Source organism: Triticum urartu, chromosome 1A (genome assembly GCF_056163025.1).
Source record: "Triticum urartu cultivar PI428250 chromosome 1A, HENAU_Tu73, whole genome shotgun sequence".
NCBI classification, from domain to species: domain Eukaryota; kingdom Viridiplantae; phylum Streptophyta; class Magnoliopsida; order Poales; family Poaceae; genus Triticum; species Triticum urartu.
The window spans coordinates 347,010,160-347,036,473 of NC_141873.1; the positions used below are offsets into that span (position 1 = coordinate 347,010,160).

General features: G+C 42.8%; 1 protein-coding gene across 3 annotated transcripts; it reads right to left on the reverse strand.

Annotated features, from left to right (window-relative positions):
* Positions 1-3,247: 3,247 nt before the first annotated feature.
* Positions 3,248-21,022, reverse strand: LOC125510472 (uncharacterized). 3 transcript variants are annotated; one of them, XM_048675672.2, is made up of 18 exons: positions 20,595-21,022; positions 19,935-20,073; positions 19,801-19,857; positions 19,355-19,431; positions 19,159-19,258; positions 18,432-18,505; positions 11,436-11,536; positions 9,532-9,635; positions 9,178-9,231; positions 9,028-9,083; positions 8,904-8,942; positions 8,432-8,573; positions 8,059-8,243; positions 7,631-7,698; positions 7,382-7,454; positions 5,763-5,824; positions 4,082-5,201; positions 3,248-3,831 (listed from the first exon to the last, which is right to left on the reverse strand). In XM_048675672.2, exons 2-18 carry the CDS (start codon positions 19,989-19,991, stop codon positions 3,603-3,605), a joined length of 2,598 nt encoding a protein of 865 aa, XP_048531629.1. In that variant the 5' UTR covers positions 19,992-20,073; positions 20,595-21,022; the 3' UTR covers positions 3,248-3,602. The 3 variants fall into 3 exon arrangements, with proteins under 3 accessions (XP_048531629.1, XP_048531621.1, XP_048531638.1); XM_048675664.2 differs by having other exon boundaries at positions 19,963-20,073; positions 20,595-21,021; XM_048675681.2 differs by lacking the exons at positions 19,935-20,073; positions 20,595-21,022 and having other exon boundaries at positions 19,353-19,431; positions 19,801-19,858.
* Positions 21,023-26,314: the final 5,292 nt, after the last annotated feature.

Sequence of the window (26,314 nt, forward strand, 5' to 3'; positions counted from 1 at the left end):
GCCTACCATCGCCTCGCCTGGGTCTGTGTCTGGTCCCCCGTCGCCCGACCTACCATCGTCATCTCCAGTATTGGTGCCGCCGGCTCCTGTTCCCGTTGCCCCGCAACGTCCGCATACTCACAGCCGCAGCGGTATTGTTCAACCCAAGCAGCGTCATGATGGTACTGTCACATATTTGGCTGCCTGTCTTGCTCATTCTGTTGCAAATCCCAATGATGAACCACGCAACTATGAGGCCGCTATGAGTATTCCTCACTGGCGGGCTGCTATGGAGCAAGAGTACCACGCTCTTATGCATAATGAGACATGGACACTGGTTCCTCCTCCGCCTCGTGTCAACATCATTGATTCGAAGTGGGTTTTTAAAGTCAAGAGACATGCGGACGGATCTATTGAGCGCTACAAGGCGCGTCTTGTGGCTAGAGGGTTTAAACAGTGTCAGGGTTTGGACTATGAGGATACATTCAGCCCAGTTGTTAAGCCTACTACTATTCGGCTTCTCCTGTCTCTTGCAGTATCTTGTGGTTGGTCTCTTCGACAGCTTGATGTTCAGAATGCTTTTCTCCATGGACTGCTTGAAGAGGAGGTTTACATGCGGCAGCCATCAGGGTTTGTTGATCACGCTCAGCCTCATGATCTCTGTCGTCTGACGAAGGCTCTATATGGACTGAAACAGGCGCCTCATGCCTGGCATGCTCGCCTAGCTTCGGCTCTTCGTACTCATGGCTTTGTTCCGTCGACAGCTGACAGCTCGCTGTTCTTGTTTCAGCACCCCAGTGTGACTGTATATTTGCTTGTGTACGTCGATGACATTATTCTGGTCAACTCCTCTGCAACGGCTGCTGATGCTCTTGTGACTGCACTTGGCAGAGATTTTGCGGTAAAAGATTTGGGACAGCTACACTTCTTCCTGGGTATTGAAGTTGCACATCAGTCTCGTGGCAGCTTAGCTCTCACTCAGAAGTACTCCCTTGACCTCTTGCGCCATGCTGGTATGCTCAAGTGTAAGCCATCTCCCACGCCCATGTCCTCTACTGATAAGCTCTCGGCTACTGCTGGTACTATTTTGTCTCCTACGGATGCTACAGAGTATCGGAGTATTGTTGGTGGCTTGCAGTATCTGACTATCACACGTCCTGATCTTTCCTTTGCGGTTAACAGGGTGCGTCAGTATCTTCATGCCCCTACTGATGTGCACTGGTCTGCTGTGAAGCGCATTCTTCGTTATGTGCGTCTCACTGTCTCCTATGGTCTTCATCTGCGACCTAGTTCCTCTGCTGTTCTATCTGCATTCTTAGATGCTGATTGGGCTGGGTGTCCGGATGACAGGCGATCCACGGGGGGATATGCTGTATTTTTGGTCCTAATTTGATCGCCTGGAGTGCACGCAAGCAAGCCACTGTTTCTCGCAGCAGCACGGAAGCCGAGTACAAAGCTGTTGCCAATGCGACCGCTGAGCTTATCTGGATTGAGTCTTTGCTTCGAGAGCTGGGAATCTCCCAGTCACATCCTCCGGTTCTTTGGTGTGACAACATCGGTGCTACATTCCTTTCGACAAACCCGGTGTTTCATGCACGAACCAAACATATTGAGATTGACTATCATTTTGTGAGGGAACGTGTTGCACAGAAGCTACTACAAATCAAGTTTATCTCCTCGAAGGATCAACTTGCAGACATCTTCACCAAGTCTCTACCTTCTCCCATGTTTGAGGTCTGTAGGTGCAATCTCAACCTTCTAGATTCATCAGGAGTGAGTTGAGATTGAGGGAGGGTGTTAGACTTTGTAGCGTAGCCCAACTGTGTAATCTGTATATTGTGTAACCTTATAAATATATGTGATAGGCCACCCCTAGAGGGTTGAGCCAGTTCCCACAAATCCTACGTTTAACATAGGCAAATTTACTTTGGCTGATCCAACCACTTAAGCCCGGGTGGCCATGTCGGTGGCCTTGGCCGTTGCTCGGGAGCTTGGTCGTGCTCGGGAATTCATCGAGATGTCAAGTGTCATGCTTGGAGCATTTCTTTGATTCTTGTGAGTAATCCATGATTGGCTTGATTGACTCATAGCATAACTGGACGAGGCCAAACTTCTTCAACATCGGCAACAACTTAACTATGGATATATTTTCATGTGAGACCCATTTTGGTGTGCTCGGAGGGAACCAAGTTTTTTTTAGTATATCGACACCACTAACACGCAGCCTATCCATGTCAACATACATGCCCCACACATTTCACCCCAAAAAACAAATCGTGCAATTATTTGATTAGACCTTTGTGGCATTGGATTAGTTTGCTCCGTTGAAATGCCATAAAGCACGAACCAACATCCATGATACAAAAACCAATGATGTAAGTCAATGATCCTTGTATCATAGGTGTTTGCGGCTTCTTGAGATCCTAATTGCCATGGTTCCGTAACATCACAAAGTATAATTGTGAGGAATCAACATTCTGATGAACGAAGTATCATTGGAATTTCCCATTTTTCAGCTTTGCTCCCAAAAGGAGAAAGGAGATTGATCTGCTCCCAAAAGAGAAAGGAGATTGATCTTGATGTCGCTGTTGGTTTTTCCAATGAAAAACAAGAACATTCTTTGACGAACTTCCATGACAATGAAGAAAAGGATATGCTAAAATGATGGGGGCAGATTTAAAGATTTTTCAGTGAACATCCAGAATTGTCATGCAAAAAAGATAAAATTGACACGTTGTAATGGATTTGTCATGCTCTAAAACAAAAAATGCCACATAGTAAAAGAAAATGGCAGAAAAAATTGCCACGCTACACAGAGTAATTGCCATGCGTTGATCGGGTTTTGGCTGTCCTAAGGGTGTTCACTGCGATTGCTTAAAAACCCAACATTCGTTTGTTAGCAACGCTGAAAAAACCTATTAAATTAGACCTAGGATCCAAATATAATCAAATTCGTCACTAAAACACACACCCCGGCCAAACTTGGATTTCTAGTGATGCCATGAGACCCAGATCCCTTCTTATGTGAATCTGTAAGATATGGCAAGGTACCACACAACATTATCGACAAGACAAAAACGAAGTTTTTTTTAAAGGACGAAACCATAGAGATGAGATTTTTCACTTTCTACCTAAGTGAGTTATCTCCACTAACTTATTTATCTCAACATGCAAGCATGCCACCTCATCATATAAATACAAATAGGAAAGGCCAACCTTAACATGCAATCATGCATGAGAAAAAAAAATCCACCACAACATTCAACCATGCATGGGAAAATGTTCTCCATTCAATTATTCTACTTGTATTCAATACATATTTTACAGTTATACATAATCCGATATAATAAGTCATATGTATTTCTAGTTTTGGTTGTCATGTTATCAACCCAAGTTTTCATCAACCACAACAACGCATGGGGTCTATACATATTATGTACAGTACTGCACAGAGTTGGGTTCACTGACAGTGATCACAATATACAAGACAAGCTTGGTTGCACATGAAGTTCCCTCCGCGGAAAGGAAATTACTACTCTGCATTTCTTTACACATGCATGTACAGGAATAATTGAGCTAAATCTCTAATCACACTAGCAACCACAGACTACACACACATTGGCTCAAAAACAGCCACTCTTGGGAGTGATCTTCCTGACGCTATCCTGGAGAAACTGGAGCGCACCAGGAGAAACGTAGGCCCTCTCCATTGTATTTACCTTTGGGGCCTCGAGGATCGCCCTTGGAGGAGACAGCACATGCTGCATTGCCCATATCGCAAGCGGGCGCATATATATCAGAGATCTATAGTGGCCATCAATAGTCCATGCTTCTGGAGTTTGAAACCAATACCTGATTGAAGTGATATGTTAACTATTTATAGCTTATATCCAACCAGTTATCTCAAATAAATTGAGTCCCTATATGATTATATCCAACAACCAGTGAACAAGTGGTATTTAATGAAATCATAGCCATTATTAGATGAATTAAGAATTTAAGATAGGGCAACCATCAGCACTAAAAAGCATGATCCTGATCAAAAGCAAATATATGTGAAACACTAAAACTTTAAAAGCTAGTGATGAAACAAGGTATATACCCATAGCCCTCTTCAGACCATCCTGCAAGAAAAATGCCTTGCGCTGTAGTGAAAGCCTGATCCTCCATTCCGTGGAGCAGCATCGTTGCAGCTAAACTGTATGTTACTCCAGTCCAGATTTCTCTTGACTGCATACATGTCTCGTCTACCTTCCCATTTGGGTGCATACCATTGACTGCTCCAATGCGTCCTCCTTTCACCCTCATCACATTATAGTCAAATATTTTCTGAAGCGTGCATTTTATCCTGTCCTCATCAAACAGAGGTGGCAAGCCAGATGATGCAGTGTACCATTGTCCGGCCAACTGATCTGCCTGGATGGAGCGGCTACTGTAACTTGTTCCACTGTCATAATTGAAATATGAACCATTCCACAACTTGGCTTCAAACACGTGTTTAGCCTTCGCAAATTTTACCATGCACCTGTCAGCATAGTCATCATGTCCAAGGCTGCGGGCCATTGCGGCTGCAGCTTGAAGGGCAGCAAGCCAAAGACAACCACAGTAGGCACTTACTCCAAGAACAGTCCAAGCATCATAAGTTTGATCAGGAAAACCATCATTCTCAATCATACAATCACCATCACGATCAAACTGTTCAATGTATTCCATAGCAGTACAAACTGCAGGCCAGACATCCTTGCCAAATGACATGTCGTCTGTTGCAGCAAAATCCCTGTAAACCTGGAGCACAAACTTGGGATTCAGATCTTTCCATCTACTTGTATCATGTATATTGTATGCATTCAATTCATGCCAAGGATCATGTGCTCCGAGATCATGGGGAACAGCACCAATTACTTTGCGTGTGCCCCATGTACCATCAGCAAGAAATCTGACTCTAGTTCTATCTTCACGCAAAACAGCTCTAGCAAAGTCCCGTTGAATACTCAGCTCAATCTTAGGAAAGAGATCCAACAGAGCAAATGAAGCATAGAAGTGTACATCGTAAGTGCACCACATGAAGTACTCCACTCCTTCAAGGTACAAAAACTTCCCAACATTTTCTTTGTCATCAAAATCAGGTGGGCTAGAACCAATAAGTGGAACGGTAGAGTTGCAAGTGCTGTTATGAAGTGGCAAATCACTGTCCTCAGGTAGACTTGAACTCAAATCACTGTCTGGGAGTACATACACTAGATCAGTAATTACAAAACTACATTATAAAAGCATACACATAAATTATACTTTTGGCATTGTCACCATTCATGAGAGTAGATGCAATTAAAATGACAAGATTAATTTAGTTCTGTGTTAATATACTCTGGGGAACCAATCACATCGAGTAAGTTTTCTTTGTTACAAAAGAACTTAGCCTTGAAAAAATGTGCTATATAGATCAGTAAGAACTTGTTCGTTCCAAAAAAAACTATTTCCTGAGGAATTGGTTTTTTCTTGTTCTAAACAGCTTCGTATTGCAGTGAACTATTTCTACATAGAAATAACCAAGTGATAGTTCATGTGGAATACTCCACATGAATATTCATGAATGGAGAAAATACAAATTTGTGTTGCAATGTCTCCGCTCATGTAAAATAAATACTGTGCTACAAAGGGGTTGTTAACTTGAAGGTGAGGTCTGGACAAGGACATTCCAAGATGAGACTACCAAGTCAAATCCTATCAACACTTCAACAGAGAGAAAAGGAAAATCAGGAACAAGGATCTGGAGAGATGATTACCAATCCAAACAGTTCCTCCCGCTACTAGGAAGTATAACTCATTGAAGAGAGTAATTTTGTACCTGCAAGAATAAAGTACAATGTAGCGCATAAATATATATTTATCGTACATGGCTAAAGCTATAGACAAAAAAGTATATATTCTCTAAAAGACGTATGAAGTGAAGGCTCAAATTCCATGTGATTAATAATTGGAAACTGTCCACCTCACTCCCCCAAAGGCCAAAGAGTATCACACCTCAGGTTGACCATGAACTAATTTTCTGAATAATTAACCACCCTGAACTTTGAACAATTATGAACGCAAAAAAAGGAGGGACGGTCAAGGGGTGGGGGGGTGGAGGGACGATCCCATCGGTAAATATTTTTACTGTGCTCGTCGTTGCCTACTCCGTCTCAGAGGCGGCTTAGTCGTTGACCCCATGGTGCCCAGCACTGATCCGACCGTTGTGCTGTTGGCGTCTGACGGCGTGTTCGCAGGATCGCCGACTGCAGCGTGCGTGGTGAAGCAGCGACCGTCACCGGAGCTGAGGCGTTGGAAGGGCCCTCTCCAGGTGGTACCACAGGAGCCTGTCGTCCTCGGCGACGTGATCTCCACGGCAGGATGGAAAGATGTTGTATCATCGGCAGGGTCACAGCTGTCCTCGTCAACGGTGCGGGGAGTGGTGGCTTCTTCATCTTTGTCATCGATGGGCTTTCAGTCAGTGGTAAAGGTAAGCAGTTTGAATATTAGGGCCGTGGAGGGCGGGCAGACGGCCTGGCCCTCTGCGGTTATCATCCCAATCTCGAGGGCCATCAATGATGGGCATATGACCCGGTCCGACTCGGCTTTGCATGACAGCCCACGAGGCATGCATAGCTGACGTGACTATCACGTGTCTTAGGATTACGGTGGAGCTTTTGGAATCAGATACCTCAAACCATCCGAGTGGGATGAACGGCCACAATACTGCAACAACTAGCATGCACGATGAGGAAGATCCGGGAGAGAAGATGGCACCTTGGTCGCCAAGCAAGACAAGCAGGCGGAGAGGCTTATGCATAGATAATTGATTGATTTACAGCCAAAGAGAAGAAATGAGAGAGTAGCCTATAATGCCCCAGTAGACAAGAACAGAGGACGACTCCTAAAACCCCCTCCTAGAGAAGTGATCCAGTATTAAAACTCCGAGATGTAACAATGCAAAATATAGATTATTAGGGCATCTACAACGCCGGGCGCTAAGCCTGGGCGCTAGGATAAATATCCTGCCCGGTCGGCAGTTGGACTACAAAATCCTAGCGTCTAACCTGGCAGCAACGCAAAAGCTGGAGGCGGGCGCTTTGCCTTTTTTTTTCCCACAGCCATGCATGTAGCGATCAGTTTTTCTGCTACTTCTGCAATTAATTAGCGTCCCTCGTTAGCGCTTGCCGTTGGGTTAGAAAGCACTAAGCTTCTTTCTTATTTTATGAGAATTATCTTTTTATTTATAAGCGTCCACGCAGGCGCCCAGCAATGGAGATGCCCTTAGGGGGTTAAGAGGACATTTGTGATACTTTGGGGGCAGAAAGTAGACTATTTCCTTAATAATCTTAGAAACAGTTACGAGTGTAAGTCATGCACAAGTATTATACTGTACCATTCTGGAAGCCTCTCATCACGGAGAATTGGGGTCTGCCACTTATCGATTTCCTCTTCCCAATGCTTGTACTCTGTCAATCAGATGGGAATTCAGAAGTAATAAATTAACCAGAAAAATATCTCAACAGAGAGAGCACCGCTAGAACAGAGTAATCAAACCATAATCTTCATGTATGAGGAGAAAATTAACTGCTATAGTCAACAATATACCAAATTTATGCCACAAATTTTAAAAACAAAAACATACTCATCAAGGCATCTTGCGCCAGGTTTATAGCAGATCTTGGAGAAGTTCCGTAGAACTTCGTATATCTCCTGCCAACAGAGCACGAAATCAAGCCTTATTAAACAAATGGAACAGCTGGTCTTATTGATCTTAGTATATATCAGATAAATAAACACAGAAAGTTTGAGAAAAGGTAGCAGAATTATAAATTAAGCATTCACAGTAGACACTATGGAATTGGATTTAAGTTCTACAATCACAATCACTGTTCTGTGAAGTATAATGCTACAGTAAGGATGGAGGATAAACTAATGAGATGTGCAGAAGATACAAGTTATCACCTACATTGTTCACAAGAGCTTTGAAGTTCAGAAGAGATGAATCAACATACTCATTTGGATTTAGCATTATTATCACCAAACATAAGAAGTTTGGAAAATAGAATTTACCTATGGTACCTACTTCCCTTCTTAAATTTAACCTCGGGAGAAGACCAAGCCAACGCAAATACAACCGTACATCTTCCATGTGGTTCAACCCAGGTTGAAGCAGAAACTGCTGCACAAACTGTATCACCCACTGAAGAAGGCATGCTGGGGCCAGCATTGAAATTATCTCGGTCAAAGCAACCACCCTTTCAAAAATCATATGATAAGACATAGTACAATCAAATATTTTTGCCAGTATTTGTTTATTTCAAATAGACAAATCAGTTCAATCTTCAATGTATGATTTCACTTCTTTGCATGAATATCCAAATACCAAGGCTACAAAAAAGAGGTGCAGTCTACTAAATGACTGTAGGACAAAAGGAAAAATCACCTGGACCATTGTGCCCCACATCTCCTTAGCAGTGACTGAACTTTCTCCAGAAAGCCCAAAAATTGGCAACACTGTGACATCAACATTTTGGTTTTCACGTGCAGCAACAGCAAATGTTACTGGAGGATTATTGTTGGCAGTCCTGCAACGTTTTTAATTGATAATTATTGCTAGACAAGCAAAACAGTAGATTAGAAGAAACATGCAGAGAACATCATGTATCTGGCAAAAACTTATTGCTTCTTTAGACAGAGATTGTGGGTGCTTCTAATACAAATATATGGATGAGAATACGTTATGTCACTGAAAAAAATCAGTCCCCAAATCGATCAGAACAAGCCAGTGTGGAGATACTGTTGCAAACAATGATCAGCTAGAAGCTCTTACTTTGCAGTTGACACTTCACAGAAATGCTTAAGGAAATCTGCCAAATGACCATAGAAAAGACAATTATGGACAGTTGATGACTTACTTGTGATGTAGGAGAACACCAGAAATTCCATTTTCTCCACTGCATACGAAACAGATTGCAAATCATTTCACTATATTTTTAGTTATATCATAAACTGTAAACGTTAAGCGAAGCCCCAACTGACATGAATGGTTCATTTACATGACCGCCAGACTGATGTGAAAGTCCACCAATAGAATTCTGGGTTTGCATCAAGAACAGAACATGATTAAATCAAAGAAACAGAAGACAATATTACATAAGAACATTGGAGTAAAAGAGTAGCAGTTACTACCGCCCAGGTCATTACTAGGCTGACTTTTGCCCTTTCCTTTCCGGTATTCACTAGCTGCACAATTTTCATACCCATACAAACATAAGATTACAGATACTACATAAGGCAGCAGTTATTAATAAGAAAAGGCATGATGCGAAATCAAAATTCTCTAGTAAAATTGGTGGTCATGCCACAGTAGTCAAATGTACAGTAATACTCTCAGTGTGTTAACAGCATATACACTCTCCATAAACATACACGAGCTCTGCATACAAGCTTATAAAACGAGGAGTTCAAATTTCAGACATGTGAAACATTAAGTCGATATTGTGCCATAATAAACATTGCTCCTACAAGTAATGAAGAACTTACAGTGTAGACAAAAATGGAGACTGGGAGACTACTCTCTTCGTAGTTGTGGGGAATAAATGGAGATATTTGACGGCAAGATAATTTCAATTCAGGATCAGGTTCACCTTTTAAATCAAATGGATAAGAACTTGTGAGTCTCATTAGCACCTACCTTTAATGATGTGCCTCATAATTCATACTAAAAGAACTTAGTGGTTTATATTTTAGTGGCGGAAGTGTTTAGTATTTATTTTTTATCTTATACAAAAAAATCCTGCATTTACCCCCTTCACTGCAAATAACACGTCGTTTTAGACACGGATACAGTCCTAAGCAGTAACTTCAACCTTCATCTTGTATATGAATATATGATTATGTTGCTAAGAAATAACAAAAGAATTATAAAATATTTAGAAAAATCTAATGATACAGTTTTTGTTTCTCAATAACCTGTTTATACCGTAGGTGTGGATGACTCCAATCAAACTAACCCGCAATATGCAGACCGGCTAGATCAATTCTCATATGGTTGCTAGCGCAGGCCAGTATCCATGTCTAAAACGACGTGTTATTTGCCATATGTCATTTTATCTGCTTCTGTTCATATCCTCCTCGAATTATGCTTGCACTGAGATTTTGCTTATACAGTTGGATCCTTCCCTTATAATTAAAACAAAAAATTTAAAAAATCAATGGCCAGCACCCTCAGCCTTCAATCCTTAGGTTCTACTCCCTCTGTTCCAGAATATAAGGTGTATTGATTTCTGTGCAAGTCAACCATTTGAATGTTTGACCAAGATTATAGAATAAAATAACAACATCTGCAATGCCTAGTAGATAAAATATGAAACTACTCTTCATGATGGATCAAATGATATGAATTTTGTATTGTGGATATTGATATATTTTTCTAAAAACTTGGTCAAACATGCACTCGTTTAACTTTTGGAAAAACAAATGCACCCTATATAAAGGAACGAAGGGGGTAATAATCAATGCTTATGCACTCCTTCGCCAATGCTCATGCTTGAGCCTAATAACTTTCCAACCACTTTTTTAGCGTATCGTCCTAAAGAATATGTTGTCGGTAGTCTAATATTTACAGAGCATAAGATGGTAAAAGGAAATTTTTTACTATATTTTTATAGGAGTCATGTATCCATTGCACATCATTAATGTATGTGGTGGGTCTAAGTTATTTAAATAACATGTAGCATGCATGTACTATCGTTTATAGTTCAAATAATAATAATTAACATGTGCGCTTAAAAATACTTTTGCATGTGAGATTTTTCTAAATGCAACTATGATGATCTATCATTTGTGATTTATGTAGCTATAGTTACAAAATATACTTGCTATGATCTGTGTAGGACTGTAGGTACAATGTAGCTATAGTTACGCAATCTAGCATTAATGATCTTGCGTAGGTACAATTATGAAGATCTAATAGGTGTGATATGTTTAGGCACAATTATGAAGAATCATAGGTTCGTTTATACAGATCTAACAGATGGGATCGGTTTAGGCATGCTTATGTACTAGATCTAATGGGTACGATCATTTAGGTACATTTATGTTGATCTAATGGGTATGATCTGTTTAGGTACCATTATATAGATCGAACGGTTGTGATCTACTAATAAAGAGACGGTCTACCAGATCAAAGATTAGTTGTTTTGCTTTTTTGCAGAAATTTCTAGCATACTTCTCTATTTTCTACCATATTGTTCTTTTAGTGTATATATATAATATATAATAGACAGATGTGGAAAGCTCAAACATCATATACAGGTATTGTGCATGCCCAACTAAAAACTATGGCCTATGAGTCATAAGATAAGGAAACTGGAGCGATATTTTTATCATGATGTCCATCTTACTGCTTGGAGTGATTTCTTACTAAAATAAATGAGTAGCATTACCATCATAAACAGTCCATGCTCGAGGAAACAAAGCATGGTATGTTGAACGATCACCCCTTAATTTCCAATCCCAGGATGATATGCCATCATCGCTAGATTTTCTGAATGAAGAAACATAAAATGATCAGTCAAGTATTTACGATACAACTGATATTAGAAGCTATAGAAAGAAGAACCCACAAGAAAGGCGGATCATGCTTGTCTATATGGTCCACATAATTGAACAAAAATAGTCTAAAGAGTGGCGCAAATCCGTTAAATAATTAAATAATTATTTTTTATAATAGACTGTGTCATGACTAACTCCGCCTATGTTGTCTCAACATAGCCAGTCCCAAGCCCGTGCAAAGGAGGAGGGTTGTGATAGGCTTGGTGAGCCAACGTCAAAACAAAGCCACTCTTATGGAGATGAAACCCAAAAGGACTTCGTTGGGGCGTAACCCTCTTTGCGACGCGACATGTCTGAACGCGGGTGTGGTTTTAAATGGGTAAGGGCCGGGCCGTCACCCCCTTGGTGGTGCGCCGTATCTTGATCTGGATACGGTGACAAGTGAGCAAGCATCGGATCGTCGCATCCACGCTACATCGACGCCCGAGTGTAGTGAAAAGTGAGCAAGGATCGGGTCGTCGCATCCTTAGTGGCGCGCTACATCGACGTCCGGGTGTAGTGAAAAGTGAGCAAGGATCCTCGCATTTGACTCGACTAGTGCGAAGGGTAAGGAAGCTAGCCGAGCCAAGTAGGATCATCTTAGGTAGTTGGAATGTAGATTGTAGGGTCCCTGACGGGCAAGTTGCAGGAGTTAGTTGATACAACAACGAGGAGAGATGTTGAGATCCTATGCGTACAAGAAACCAAATGGAAGGGACAAAAGGCGACGAAGGTGGAGGATAGTGGCGTCAAGCTGTGGTTCACGGGGACAACTACAAAAAAAAATGGGGTAGGCATTTTGATCAACAAGAGCCTCAAGTATGGAGTTGTAGATGTCAAGAGGCCGGATTATCCTGGTCAAGGTGGTAGTTTGGGACTTAGTTCTCAATGTTATCAGCGCATATGCCCCGCAAGTAGGCCGCAATGAGAGCATCGAGATGGAGTTTTGGGAAGGCCTGGAGGGCATGGTTAGGAGTGAACCTATTGGTGAGAAGCTCCTCACGGGGGGAGACCTTAATGGCCACGTGTGTACATCTAACACAGGTTTTGAAGGGGTGCATGGGGGCTTTGGTTATGGCAACAGGAATCAAGGAGAGGATGTCTTAAGCTTTGATTTAGCCTACAACATGATAGTAGCTAACACCCTTTTTAAGAAGAGAGAATCCCATTAGGTGGCTTTTAATAGGGGCCAACACTCTAGCAGATTTATTTCATCCTCGAGAGAAGAGAAGACACGTGTGCTTGCCTAGATTGTAAAGTGGTACCTGGAAAGAGTGTTGTCCCTCAACATAAGCTTGGTGTGGATGACTTCCGCTTTAGGATACGTGTCTAGAGGGATAAGCGCCAAAGTCGCCACAACCAAGTGGTGGAAGCTCAAGGGTGGAGGAGGCAGTTCAAGCTTTGAAGAAGAGGGTTATTAAGGAGGGCTCTTGGGAGGAAGGAGGTGATGCAAACAATATGTGGATGAAGATTACGACTTGCGCTCGGAAGGTGGCTTCAGAGGAATTTGGGGTGACCAGGGAAAGTAGAAGCGAAGCTAAAGATACGTGGTGGTGGAACGAAGATGTCCAGAAGGCTATTAAGGAAAAGAAAGTTTGTTTCAGACACCTACACCTGGATAGGAGTGCAGACAACATAGAAGTACAAGGTGACAAAGAAGACCGCAAAGCGAGCGGTGAGTGAAGAAAGGGGTCGGACGTATGATGACCTCTACTAGTGTTTAAACACAAGGTAAGGCGAAAGGGCCATCTATAAGATGGCCAAGATCCGAGAGAGGAAGACGAGGGATGTCAACCAATTCAAATGCATCAACGATGGAGCATATCGGCTTTTGGTGAAGGACAAGTAGATCAAGAATAGATTGCGAGAGTACTTCGACAGACTTGAATGGAGAGAATGAGAGCTCTACCATCGAGCTGGATGACTCCTTTGATGATACTAGTCGATTTTTTGTGTGACCAATCCAAGAGTCTTGAGATCAGGGAGGCTTCAAAAATGATGAAAGGAGGCAAGGCCATGGGCCCTGATTATATCCCCATTGAGGTGTGGGGATGCAACTCCGCCTATGTTGTCTCAACATAGTCAGTCCCAAGCCCGGGTAAAGGAGGAGGGTTGTGATAGGCTTGGCGAGCCAAAGTAAAAACTCAGCTACTCTTATGGAGATGAAACCCAAAAGATTTTCGTTGGGGCATAACCCTCTCAGCGACGCACCACATCGGAACCCGGGCGTGGTGTCAAATGGGCAAGGGCCGGGCCGTCACCCCTTGGTGGCGTGCCGTATCTTGATCCGGATACGGTGGCTAGTGAGCGAGGATCGGGTCGTCGCATCCTTAGTGGCGCGCCACATCGGCACCTGAATGCAGTGGAAAAGGAGCAAGGGTCTTCGCATTTGACTCGACGAGTGCGAAGGGTAAGGAAGCTAGCCGAGCCTAGGAGGATTCGCTTAGGTAGCTGGAACGTAGGGTCTCTGACAGGGAAGCTTCGGGAGCTAGTTGATGCAGCGGTGAGGAGAGGTGCTGATATCCTTTATGTCCAAGAAACCAAATGGAGGGGACAAAAGGCGAAGGAGGTGGAGGATACCGGCTTCAAACTATTGTACATGGGGACGGCTGCAAACAGAAATGGCGTAGGCATCCTGATCAACAAAAGCCTCAAGTATGGAGTGGTAGACGTCAAGAGACGTGGGGACCGGATTATCCTGGTCAAGCTGGTAGTTGGGGACTTAGTTCTCAATGTTATTAGCGTGTATGCCCCGCAAGTAGGCCACAATGAGAACACCAAGAGGGAGTTCTGGGAAGGCCTGGAAGACATGGTTAGGAGTGTACCGATAGGCGAGAAGCTCTTCATAGGAGACCTCAATGGCCACATGGGTACATCTAACACAGGTTTTGAAGGGGCGCATGGGGGCGTTGGCTATGGCATCAGGAATCAAGAAAGAGAAGATGTCTTAAGCTTTGCTCTAGCCTACGACATGATTGTAGCTAACACCCTCTTTAGAAAGAGAGAATCACATCTGGTGACTTCTAGTAGTGGCCAACACTCTAGCCAGATTGATTTCATCCTCTCGAGAAGAGAAGATAGGCGTGCGTGCCTAGACTGTAAGGTGATACCTGGAGAGAGTGTTGTACCTCAGCATAAGCTGGTGGTTGCTGACTTCCGCTTTCGGATTCGTGTCCAGTAGGATAAGCGTGCCAAAGTCGCTAGAACGAAGTGGTGGAAGCTCAAGGGGGAGGTAGCTCAGGCGTTCAAGGAGAGGGTCATTAAGGAGGGCCCATGGGAGGAAGGAGGGGATGCGGACAATGTGTGGATGAAGATGGCGACTTGCATTTGTAAGGTGGCCTCGGAGGAGTTTGGAGTGTCCAAGGGGAGGAGAAGCGAAGATAAGGATACCTGGTGGTGGAATGATGTTGTCCAGAAGGCGATTAAAGAGAAGAAAGATTGCTTCAGACGCCTATACCTGGATAGGAATGAGGACAACATAGAGAAGTACAAGATGGTGAAGAAGGCCGCAAAGCGAGCTGTCAGTGAAGCGAGGGGTCGGGCATATGAGGATCTCTACCAACGATTAGGCACAAAGGAAGGTGAAAGGGACATCTATAAGATGGCCGAGATCCGAGAGAGGAAGACGAGGGATATTGGCCAAGTCAAATGCATCAAGGACGGAGCAGACCAACTCTTGGTGAAGGACGAGGAGATTAAGCATGGCGGGGGTACTTCGACAAGTTGTTCAATGGGGAGAATGAGAGTTCTACCATTGAACTGGACAACTTCTTTGATGAGACCAGCATGCATTTCGTGCGGCGAATCCAGGAGTCTGAGGTCAAGGAGGCTTTAAAAAGGATGAAAGGAGGCAAGGCGATGGGCCCTGATTGTATCCCCATTGAGGTGTGGAAAGGCCTCGGGGAGATAGCGATAGTATGGCTAACCAAGCTTTTCAACCTCATTTTTTGGGCAAACAAGATGCCAGAAGAATGGAGACGAAGTATATTAGTACCAATCTTCAAGAACAAGGGGTATGTTCAGAGTTGTACTAATTACCGTGGAATTAAGCTGATGAGCCATACAATGAAGCTATGGGAGAGAGTCATTAAGCACCGCTTAAGAAGAATGACAAGCATGACCAAAAATCAGTTTGGTTTCATGCCTGGGACGTCGACCATGGAAGCCATTTTCTTGGTACCGACAACTTATGGAGAGATACAGGGAGCAAAAGAAGGACTTGCATATGGTGTTCATTGACTTGGAGAAGGCATATGGTAAGATACCGCGGAATGTCATGTGGTGGGCCTTGGAGAAACACAAAGTCCCATCAAAGTACATTACCCTCATCAAGGACATGTACGATAATGTTGTGACAAGTGTTCGAACAAGTGATGTCGACACTGATGACTTCCCGATTAAGATAGGATTGCATTAGGGGTCAGCTTTGAGCCCTTATCTTTTTGCCTTGGTGATGGATGAGGTCACAAGGGATATACAAGGAGATATCCCATAGTGTATGCTCTTTGCGGATGATGTGGTGCTAGTTGACGATAGTCGGACGGGGGTAAATAGTAAGTTAGAGTTATGAAGACAAACCTTGGAATCGAAAGGGTTTAGGCTTAGTAGAACTAAAACCGAGTACATGATGTGCGGTTTCAATACTACTAGGTGTGAGGAGGAGGTTAGCCTTGATGGGCAGGTGGTACCTTAGGACACCTTTCGATATTTGGGGTCAATGCTGCAGGAGGATGGGGGTATTGATTAAGATGTGAACCATCGAATCAAAGCCGGATGGATGAAGTGGCGCCAAGCTTCTGGCATTCTCTGTGACAAGAGAGTGCCACAAAAGCTAAAAGGCAAGTTCTACAGGACAATTGTTCGCCCCGCAATGTTGTATGGCGTTAAGTGTTGGCCGACTAAAAGGCGACATGTTCAACAGTTAGGTGTGGCGGAGATGCGTATGTTGAGATGGATGTGTGGCCACACGAGGAAGGATAGAGTCCGGAATGATGATATACAAGATAGAGTTGGGGTAGCACCAATTGAAGAGAAGCTTGTCCAACATCGTCTGAGATGGTTTGGGCATATTCAGCATAGGCCTCCAGAAGCTCCAGTGCATAGCGGACGGCTAAAGCGTGCGGAGAATGTCAAGAGAGGTCGGGCTAGACCGAATTTGACATGGGAGGAGTCCGTTAAGAGATACCTGAAGGATTGGAGTATAACAAAATGAACTAGCTATGGACAGGGGTGCGTGGAAGCGTGCTATCCATGTGCCAGAGCCATGAGTTGGTCGCGAGATCTTATGGGTTTCACCTCTAGCCTACCCCAACTTGTTTTTGGACTAGAGGCTTTGTTGTTGTTGAGGTGTGGGGATGCCTTGGAGACATAGCGATAGTATGCCTAATTAAGCTTTTCAACCTCATTTTTCAATCAAACAAGATGCCCGAAGAATGCAGGCGGAGTATATTAGTACCAATCTTCAAGAATAAGGGGGATGTTCAAAATTGTACTAATTACTGTGGAATTAAGTTGACGAGCCATACAATGAAGCTATGGGAGAGTCATTGAGCACAGCTTTAGAAGAATGACAAGCATGACAAAAAAAATAGTTAGGTTTCATGCCTCGGAGGTCGACCACGAAAGCTATTCTCTTCGTACGACAATTTATGGAGATACAGGGAGCAAAAGAAGGACCTACATATTGTGTTCATTGACTTGGAAGACCTACGATAAGATACCGCAGAATGTCATATGGTGTGCCTTGGAGAAACACAAGTCCCAACAAGGTACATTACTCTCATCAAGGACATGTAAAACAATGTTGTGACAAGTGTTCGAACAAGTGATGGCGACATTGATGACTTTCCAATTAAAATAGGACTGCACCAAGGGTCAGCTTTGAGCCCTTATCTTTTTTGCTTCGGTGGTGGATGAGGTCACAAGAGATATATGAAGAAATATCCCATGGTGTATGCTCTTTCCAGATGATGTGGTGCTAGTTGACGATGGTTGGACGGGGCTTAATATAAAGTTAAGAGTTGTGGAGACAGATGTTGGAATCTAACGCTTTTAGGCTTAGTAGAACTAAAACTGCTTACTAGGCACAAGGAGGAGGAGGTTAGCCTTGATGGGCAGATGGTAACTCAGCAGGACACCTTTCGATATTTGGGGTCAATATTGTAGAAGGATGGTGATAACGATGAAGATGTCAGTCATCGAATCAAAGTCGGATGGATGAAGTGGCGCCAAGCTTCTAGCGTCCTCTGTGACAAGAGAATGCCACAAAAGCTAAAAGGCAGTATCTATAGTACAGCGGTTCAACCTGCGTTGTTGTATCCCGCAGAATGTTGGCCAACTAAAAGGCGACATGTCCAATAGTTAGGTGTAGCGGAGATGCGCATGCTGAGATGGATATGTGGCCACACAAGAAAGGATCGGGTCTGGAATGGTGATATACGTGTTAGAGTTGGGATAGCACCAAGTGAATAGAAGCTTGTCCAATATTGTCTAAGATGGTTTGGGGATATACAACACAGGCCTCCAGAAGAGCCGGTGCATAGTGGGGGATAAAGTGTGTCAATAATGTCAAGAGAGATCAGGGTAGGGGGTGCATGGAAGTTAGCTATCCATGTGCCAGAATCATGACTAGATTTCGAGATCTTATGGGTTTCAACTCTAGCCTACCCCAACTTGTTTGGGACTGAAAGGCGTTGTTGTTGTTGTACTGTGTCATGACTGCTATATATATTCTTACATACGAAGACCGAAGAGAACATTCCAGACTTGCATCCATTAGACAGAACATCCATAGAGAAAATTTCAGGAAATTAAGAATGTACTGTCTGACAGGGCAAAACGAATCATACTTTAAACCATCATGCTGACCAGGAGCTAAAACTGAGGAGTACTTTTTGCTTCCTCCTTCTCTAGTTATAAAGATCTGTGGTAAATTAAGAACAGAATGAATAAAAAAATGAGAGGTGTGTTTTAGCCTTTTAGGTAAGAAATTGTACTTCTAGCAAAATCATGCACTGCTTGGTTTACACTTGTAGAGAACTTAAGAGTGTAGATAAAGATACATCACAAAGCTTATGTAACACACATGATCACGAAAAAGAAAACTTACTTAACACATGAGGCAGAATAATCTTCAAGGGCATTTGTTTTTAGTATGGAACAAGTGAGTTTTCATCAAACCTCAACAATCCAAAATCATGATGCCATTTTCAATATGTAACAAACAATTAGGACATTAGTATATTTTTGCTTAACTAGCAGTGCATCAATGATCTATCTACCTGGTGGCTAACACAACAGAGGGTTCTCAATAATGATCTACTCTTTGTTGGCTGAGAACACCATGAAGTATCATATTCCAAACAACTATTCCAAAGGATAATATGAGGGGAAGAAAAATAATATAAACTACTCCCTTTGTTCCAAATTATTAGAAGTTCTAGCTTTGTCCTAAGTCAATCTTTCTTTATGTTTGACCACTTCTATAGAATAGTGTATCAACATGTACATGAAACTGAGAAAAAAGGTAAATATTTGAGGATATAGCATGTTTTAGCAGGGTAAAAGGTCAGTCACCGAAAATTGGTTTTCCATCACTGGTGACATATCACATGAACCAGGAGTTATCTGCCAATGCTTGAACTCCCCTCTAAAACCTCTTGATATGCTACCAGTCCTGAAAAGGGGAATAAATTATAAATAGGGAGCAATTGTTGGCAACAGAAATAATGGAAGCATGTTTGTGAAGTTTATCATCATGAGGTACACACACCCCATCCCACCAAGGGGTACTCCTTGTGAGGCTGATGGTTTGCTGCTCTCCCTCGTGAATGGATCAATCGGTGCTTTCTGAAAATTGATAAATATCCATGTTAAAAGGAGTCAATAAATAAAGGTACACTTGAATGTAACAAGGTTTTCCTTACATAGAACATTTAGTAATATGAAATGCACAATAAGCAGGCTCTTGATACATCAGCCCCCAAGACCAGGGACCTGTGTCAGCAGCTACTGCTACAGTTTTGCCGTGATCAGAAATTTATGTTTTTTGTTTCAATGTTCTTCTTTTGTATAATTTTCTTTCATTTGTTTGGAATTGGTTTTTGGTTTGGGTTTGTATTCTGAGGCTTCTCGGTGCCTTTCTTCTAAATTCTAATACAAAATTACGTGAAATTAGATGCATGCTTAAGAAAAAAAATCAGCATGCCAATGCATTACCCTTCCATGAGAAGCTTCTTCTCGAACATATGACCAAAGCCGGAGACCAAGCTTCATCTGATGGTCAAGGGGAAAACATAATTTGGACATCTTCCTCAAGACTTCAGAAGAATGACAACACGGACAGTTAGTACCTCTGTTTGACAATTGCATTTTTCATACCATTTTAAATGCTTCTCTGAACGTAACATTGAACTCCTTCAGTCTATTAGCGTGACTACTTAATTTCCTTCTCCAAGCATGTTCTGGTGGTGTGCCGTCATCGAAGTCCAGCTGCAGGTGTTGCCATAAAAATCAACAAGAAACATCAGAATAATGAGGACAGTAACAACAACAGCCTGTTGCAACTATATGATCTAACAAATCCCTAGCATATTCTGGGAATGATGCCACATGTTTTACCAAAAACTAACAATAACTCCTTTCCGAATAAAAAGAAGTCTGACATGAGTCTGTGATGCCTTAGTCATGAAATTTGATCTCTTGACTGCATAAAGCCTGATAAACTGTTTTAGTACAGGTACAACTTCTGAATATTGACAGCAATAAACATGCCATAAAAAATACACAAAAATAGAAGGACTCTGGATATTCAAAGCGGCCATAATAATCAGCAACATAGCAGACTAAAATATATCAGCAAAATGCTGTTGACTTGGAGAATGTCGAATGGCGCAATATTACAATTTTGCCACCTCCCCAATACGCACAAAGAAACAATCTCTGCAGGCCGATTCTGACTGGCAAGTGGCAACTGATAGCAATTGATGGGAGATGATGAAGAAGGTCCTCACCAGATGCAGGGTGCTCCTGCTCACTAACTCATCGCGGCGCCATGAGTGCTTCCTCCGGTAGAACAAGCTGCCGCCGGAGGAGGACTTGCCGCGGGGCATGGCGGAATCCCCGGTTTATTCGAAAAATAAACTGGTGCTGGTAGTATTAGTTGAGGGCAGCTTGGATAGGGTCAACCGAGATTGGTCTTCAAGAGGAGGGAAAATTTTCGTTTGATTCGATTCTTGAAAACAAAGAAAAAGACGAGAGCAAAGACGAACAAACAATACAAGCAAACTATAGCGAACAACCCTTGCTTTCCAGCAGAGGGAACCACGTCACCAGAAGATGGGAGAAGGAGGCTGACGAGGAGAAGAGGCGAAGGATTCCGGCGGAGGAGGAGAGAGGACTTTATTGGGGAAGACTGCCGCGTGCCGGCCCGCCCACATTCAATATAGATAGGTCCCTATTTTACTCCCTTTGTTCCATTTTTTTAAAGCACCTTTGTTCCATATATATTAATAAAAATGTAGTAGTATAAAGTTACCAAGTCAACAACATTTAATTTAAAACAAAGAAAGTCCCTAAATAACTATGCGTCCCTACATGATGTAACAATATTAAAAAGGACGTCCATAACAGGTGCGGCGGTTGATAGTCAATTCTAATTCTCTATGTGCTAGGATTTTTAAGGCAAAGTATTACCCAAACCAAGATATCCTCAAAGCTGGCCCCAAAAAGGGTTCGTCTTTCACATGGCAAAGTATAGTTGCGGGTATTCAAACTTCTAAAAGAGGTTACATCTTGCGTGCGGAAAACGACTAAGTCCATCAACATGTGGAGAGACCCATGAATTCCAACCAGACCAAATAGAAGGATTATCTCTCAGAGGGGGGTTGTCCTGATTGATAGGGTGTCAGACCTAATCGATCCAGGGATGGGTAAATGGGATGAGAACTTGATTCGGGACATTTTCTTTATGGTAGATGCAACACGAATTCTAAGGATACCACTCAGCCCAAACGGGTTCAAGGACTTCGTGGCGTGGCACTTTAATAAATCAGGAACTTTTTTTTTTCAAGTCGGCATATCACATGGAGTGAAGACACCAATTTGAAAATATTTCACAACAGTTTGCATCTTCATCCGCAGGTTCAAATCCTATATGGTAAAATCTGGAAGCTTGTGGTTCGTGGTAAAATAAAAATATTTTGCTGGAGGGCTCTTCATGCGACACTCCAAATGAAAGCTATAATTATAAATCGCCACATAGGGACAAATCCTTTATGCCCCATGTGCCATAATTATCTCGATGATATTTCACATCTTCTCTTTGAGTGTTCGTCGGCTCAACACCTTTGGAAAGAACTGAAGCTTGAAGAGCGGATTATGGCATCTTTTGCTGTAGATAGATCAGGTTCAGAAATGATGGAAGAATTACTTGAATCATCATCAGATCAGTATTGTGGTCTCCAAAATGTGGGGGTGGTTGAGGTCATAGCTACAACATGTTGATACTTGTGGTGGATTCGTTGTGAAACAACACATTCAGAAAAGGTTCCAGCTGCTGCTAGTTGGATGATGTTTATCTTGGCGTTGTGCAATGCTTATGTGAAAGCTAATCAAAGGTGTACAATGAGAGAGGTTGAGAAGTGAAAGAAATCAGGTATGGATCAACTCAAACTAAACGTTGATGCTTCATACCATAGTGACATAGGTATGGGCGCTACTGCAGCGGTGATTATGGATTCTCGTGGTAAATTTGTGGTTGTGGCTTGCTCTTTTATCCCTTATGCGTCTGAAGCCTTTACATTGGAAGCATTGGCCATGAAGCATGGTTTGTCCTTCGTTTCTTCTCTGGGTATCAACCTTATTGCGGAATCTGATTCTTCTGAGGTTATTGATGCTTGCACAAACACTACATAGTGGAACGAAAGTGCCCCAATCTTTGTTGATTGCATGGACTTGACCGCTTTTATTGGGAACGTCCAATTTTGTCATTGCTTATGGGAGGCAAATTTTGTCGCTCGCCAGATTGCTATGCATAGTTTTGAGAACATTTTTTCTTGTAATTGGGTCAATGAACCTCCAGACTTTATTCTCAAACTTCTCATGAACGATGTAAGCCTTATTTGACTTTCAATAAAGTAAGCCGTGATGGCGTTTCCTTAAAAAAGACGTCCATGAAGGAAATATGCCATAGACGCAGTAATAAAGTTGTTATTTATATTTCCTTATATCATGATAAATGTTTATTATTCATGCTAGAATTGTATTAACCGGAAACTTAGTACATGTGTGAATACATAGACAAACAGAGTGTCTCTAGTATGCCTCTACTTGATTAGCTCGTTAATCAAAAATGGTTAAGTTTCCTAGCCATAGAAATGTGTTTTCATTTGATAAACGGGATCATATCATTAGAGAAAGATGTGATGAACAAGACCCATCCGTTAGCTTAGCACTATGATCGTTTAGTTTATTGTTATTGCTTTCTTCATGACTTATACATATTCCTATGACTATGAGATTATGCAACTCCCGAATACCGAAGGAACACTTAGTGTGCTATCAAAAGTCACAACGTAACTGGGTGATTATAAAGATGCTCTAAGGTGTCTCCGATGGTGTTTGTTGAGTTGGCATAGATCGAGATTGCGATTTGTCACTCCGAATGTTGGAGAGGTATCTCTAGGCCCTCTCGGTAATGCTCATCACTATAAGCCTCGCAAGCAATGTGACTAATGAGTTAGTTACAGGATGATGCATTATGGAACGAGTAAAGAGACTTGCCGGTAACGAGATTGAACTAGGTATGATGATACTGACGATTGAATCTCGGGCAAGTAACATACCGATGACAAAGGGAACAACGTATGTTGTTATGCGGTTTGACCGATAAAGATCTTTGTAGAATCGAGCCAATATGAGCATCCAGGTTCCACTATTGGTTATTGACCGGAGATGTGTCTAGGCCATGTCTACATAGTTGTCGAACCCGTAGGGTCCGCACGCTTAACGTTCGATGATGATTTGTATTATGAGTTTATGTGATTTGATGACCGAAGGTTGTTCGGAGTCCCCGATGAGATCACGGACATGACGAGGAGTCTCAAAATGGTCGAGACATAAAGATTGATATATTGGACCATGTTATTCAGACACCAGAAGTGTTCCGGATAGTTTCGGGTAAAACCGAACTGCCGGAGGGGTTACCGGACCCCCCCCCCCCGGGAACTAATTGGCCACCATGGGCCTTGTTGGAGAGAGAGGAGGGCAGCCAGGGCAGCCCCCCCTTGCAGTCCGAATTTGACAAGGGAAGGGGGCGGGGCCCCCCTTCCCTACTCCCTCTCCCTCTCCTTCCTTCCCCCTCTCTTCCTTGTGGAGGAATCCTACTAGGATTGGTAAGTCTAGTAGGACTCCCTCTCCTTGGGCGCGCCCCTAGGGCCGGCCGGCCTCCCCCTCCCTCCTTTATATACGGGGGCAAGGGGGCACCCTAGAACACACAAGTTGATCTTTTAGCCGTGTGCGGTGCCCCCCTCCACAGTTACACACCCCGGTCATATCGTCGTAGTGCTTAGGCGAAGCTCTGCGCCGGTAACTTCATCATCACCGTCGCCACGCCATCATGCTGAAGGAACTCTTCCTCGGCCTCAATTGGATCAAGAGTTCGAGGGACGTCACCGAGCTGAACGTGTGCTGATCGCGGATGTGCCGTACGTTCGGTACTTGGATCGGTTGGATCGCGAAGACGTTCGACTACATCAACTACGTTACTAAACGCTTCCGCTTTTGGTCTACGAGGGTACGTAGACACACTCTCCCCGCTCGTTTCTATGCTTCTCCTAGATAGATCTTGCGTGATCGTAGGCAAAAAATTTGAAATACTACGTTCCCCAGCAGTCCATAACTGGTAAGCGTTTGCCAAGGAGGGTGGCATTTGCGAACGTCCGCCTCATAGTTTTAGTTGAGAGGGAGAGGGAAAAGGTGGTAGTTTCTTAGGGTGACATGGTAGCTTCTCTATGAGAAGGAAATTTTCGTTTAAAAACTGTTGTCATTTGATCTTGTTTTACAACTAACGCCCGCCAACTGCCATTACCAATAAAAAAGGATGGCGTGTGATATGTCCATTTTGCATCATATTTTCCTACTGTTATTTTATAATATTTTTATGCATAATAATGCGTTTTGGAGTATTTATAATGCCTTTTCTCTCATGTTATGCAAGTTTTACACAAAGAGGGAGAATACCGACAGCTGGATTCTAGACCTAAAAAAGCTACGTCAAAGTTACCTATTCTGCACATCTCCAAATAAGCTGAAACTTCACGGAGATTTTTTATGGAATATTTAAGAATTATTGGAGCAAATAACTACCAAAGGGGGCCCACCAGGTGGACACAACCCTCCTGGGCGCGCCAGGGCCCCTAGGTGCGCCCTGGTGGGTTGTGCCTCCTCGGCCCACCTCCGGTGCCCCTCTTCTGGTAGACAAGTCATTTTGACCCAGAAAAAAATAACAGGAGGACTTTCGGACGAAGCACCACCATCTCGAGGCGGAACTTGGGCAGGAGCACTTTTACCCTCCGGCGGAGCGATTCCGTCGGGAGAACTTCCTTCCAGGAGGGGGAAATCATCGTCATCGTCATCACCAACAACTCTCCCATATTTGGGAGGGCCATCTCCATCAACATCCTCAAGAGCACCATCTTCTCTCAAACCCTAGTTCATCTATTGTGTTCAATATTTGTACTGGAACCTTAGATTGGTACTTGTGGGTGACTAGTAGTGTTGATTACATCTTGTAGTTGATTACTATATGGTTTATTTGGTGGAAGATTATATGTTTAGATCCATTGTGTTATTTAATAACCCTCTAATCTTGAGCATGGTTATTATTTGTGAGTAGTTACTTTTGTTCTTGAGGTCGCGGGAGAAGTCATGTTGCAAGTAATCATGTGAACTTGATATGTGTTCGATATTTTGATGATATGTATGTTGTGATTCCCTTAGTGGTGTCATGTGAACGTCGACTACATGACACTTCACCATATTTGGGCCTAAGGGAATGCATTGTGGAGTAGTTATTAGATGATGGGTTGCTAGCGTGATAGAAACTTAAACCCTAGTTTATGCGCTACTTCGTAAGGGACTGATTTGGATCCAAAAGTTTAATGCTATGGTTAGATTTTATCTTAATACTTTTCTCGTAGTTACGGATACTTGCGAGGGGGTTAATCATAAGTAGGAGGTTTGTTCAAGTAAGGACAACACCTAAGCACCAGTCCACTCACATATCAAATTATCAAAGTAGCGAACACAAATCAAACCAACATGATGAAAGTGATATGATGAAATTCCCGTGTACCCTCAAGAACACTTTGCTTATCATAAGAGACCGCTTTGGCCTGTCCTTTGCCTCAAAAGGATTGGGCTACCTTTCTGCACTTTACTTACCGTTACCGTTATCGTTACTTGCTTGTTACAAATTATCTTGCCATCAAACTACTCATTACCGACAATTTTAGTGCTTGTAGAGATTACCTTGCTGAAAACCACCTGTCATTTCCTTCTGCTCCTCGTTGGGTTCGACACTCTTACTTATCGAAAGGATTGCGATTGATCCCCTATACTTGTGGGTCATCAAGGCTCTTTTTTGTCGCCGTTGTCGGGGAGTGAAGCGCTCTTGGTAAGTGGAAATTGGTAAGGGAAAATTATTACTACATGCTGAAATTTATTACCACTT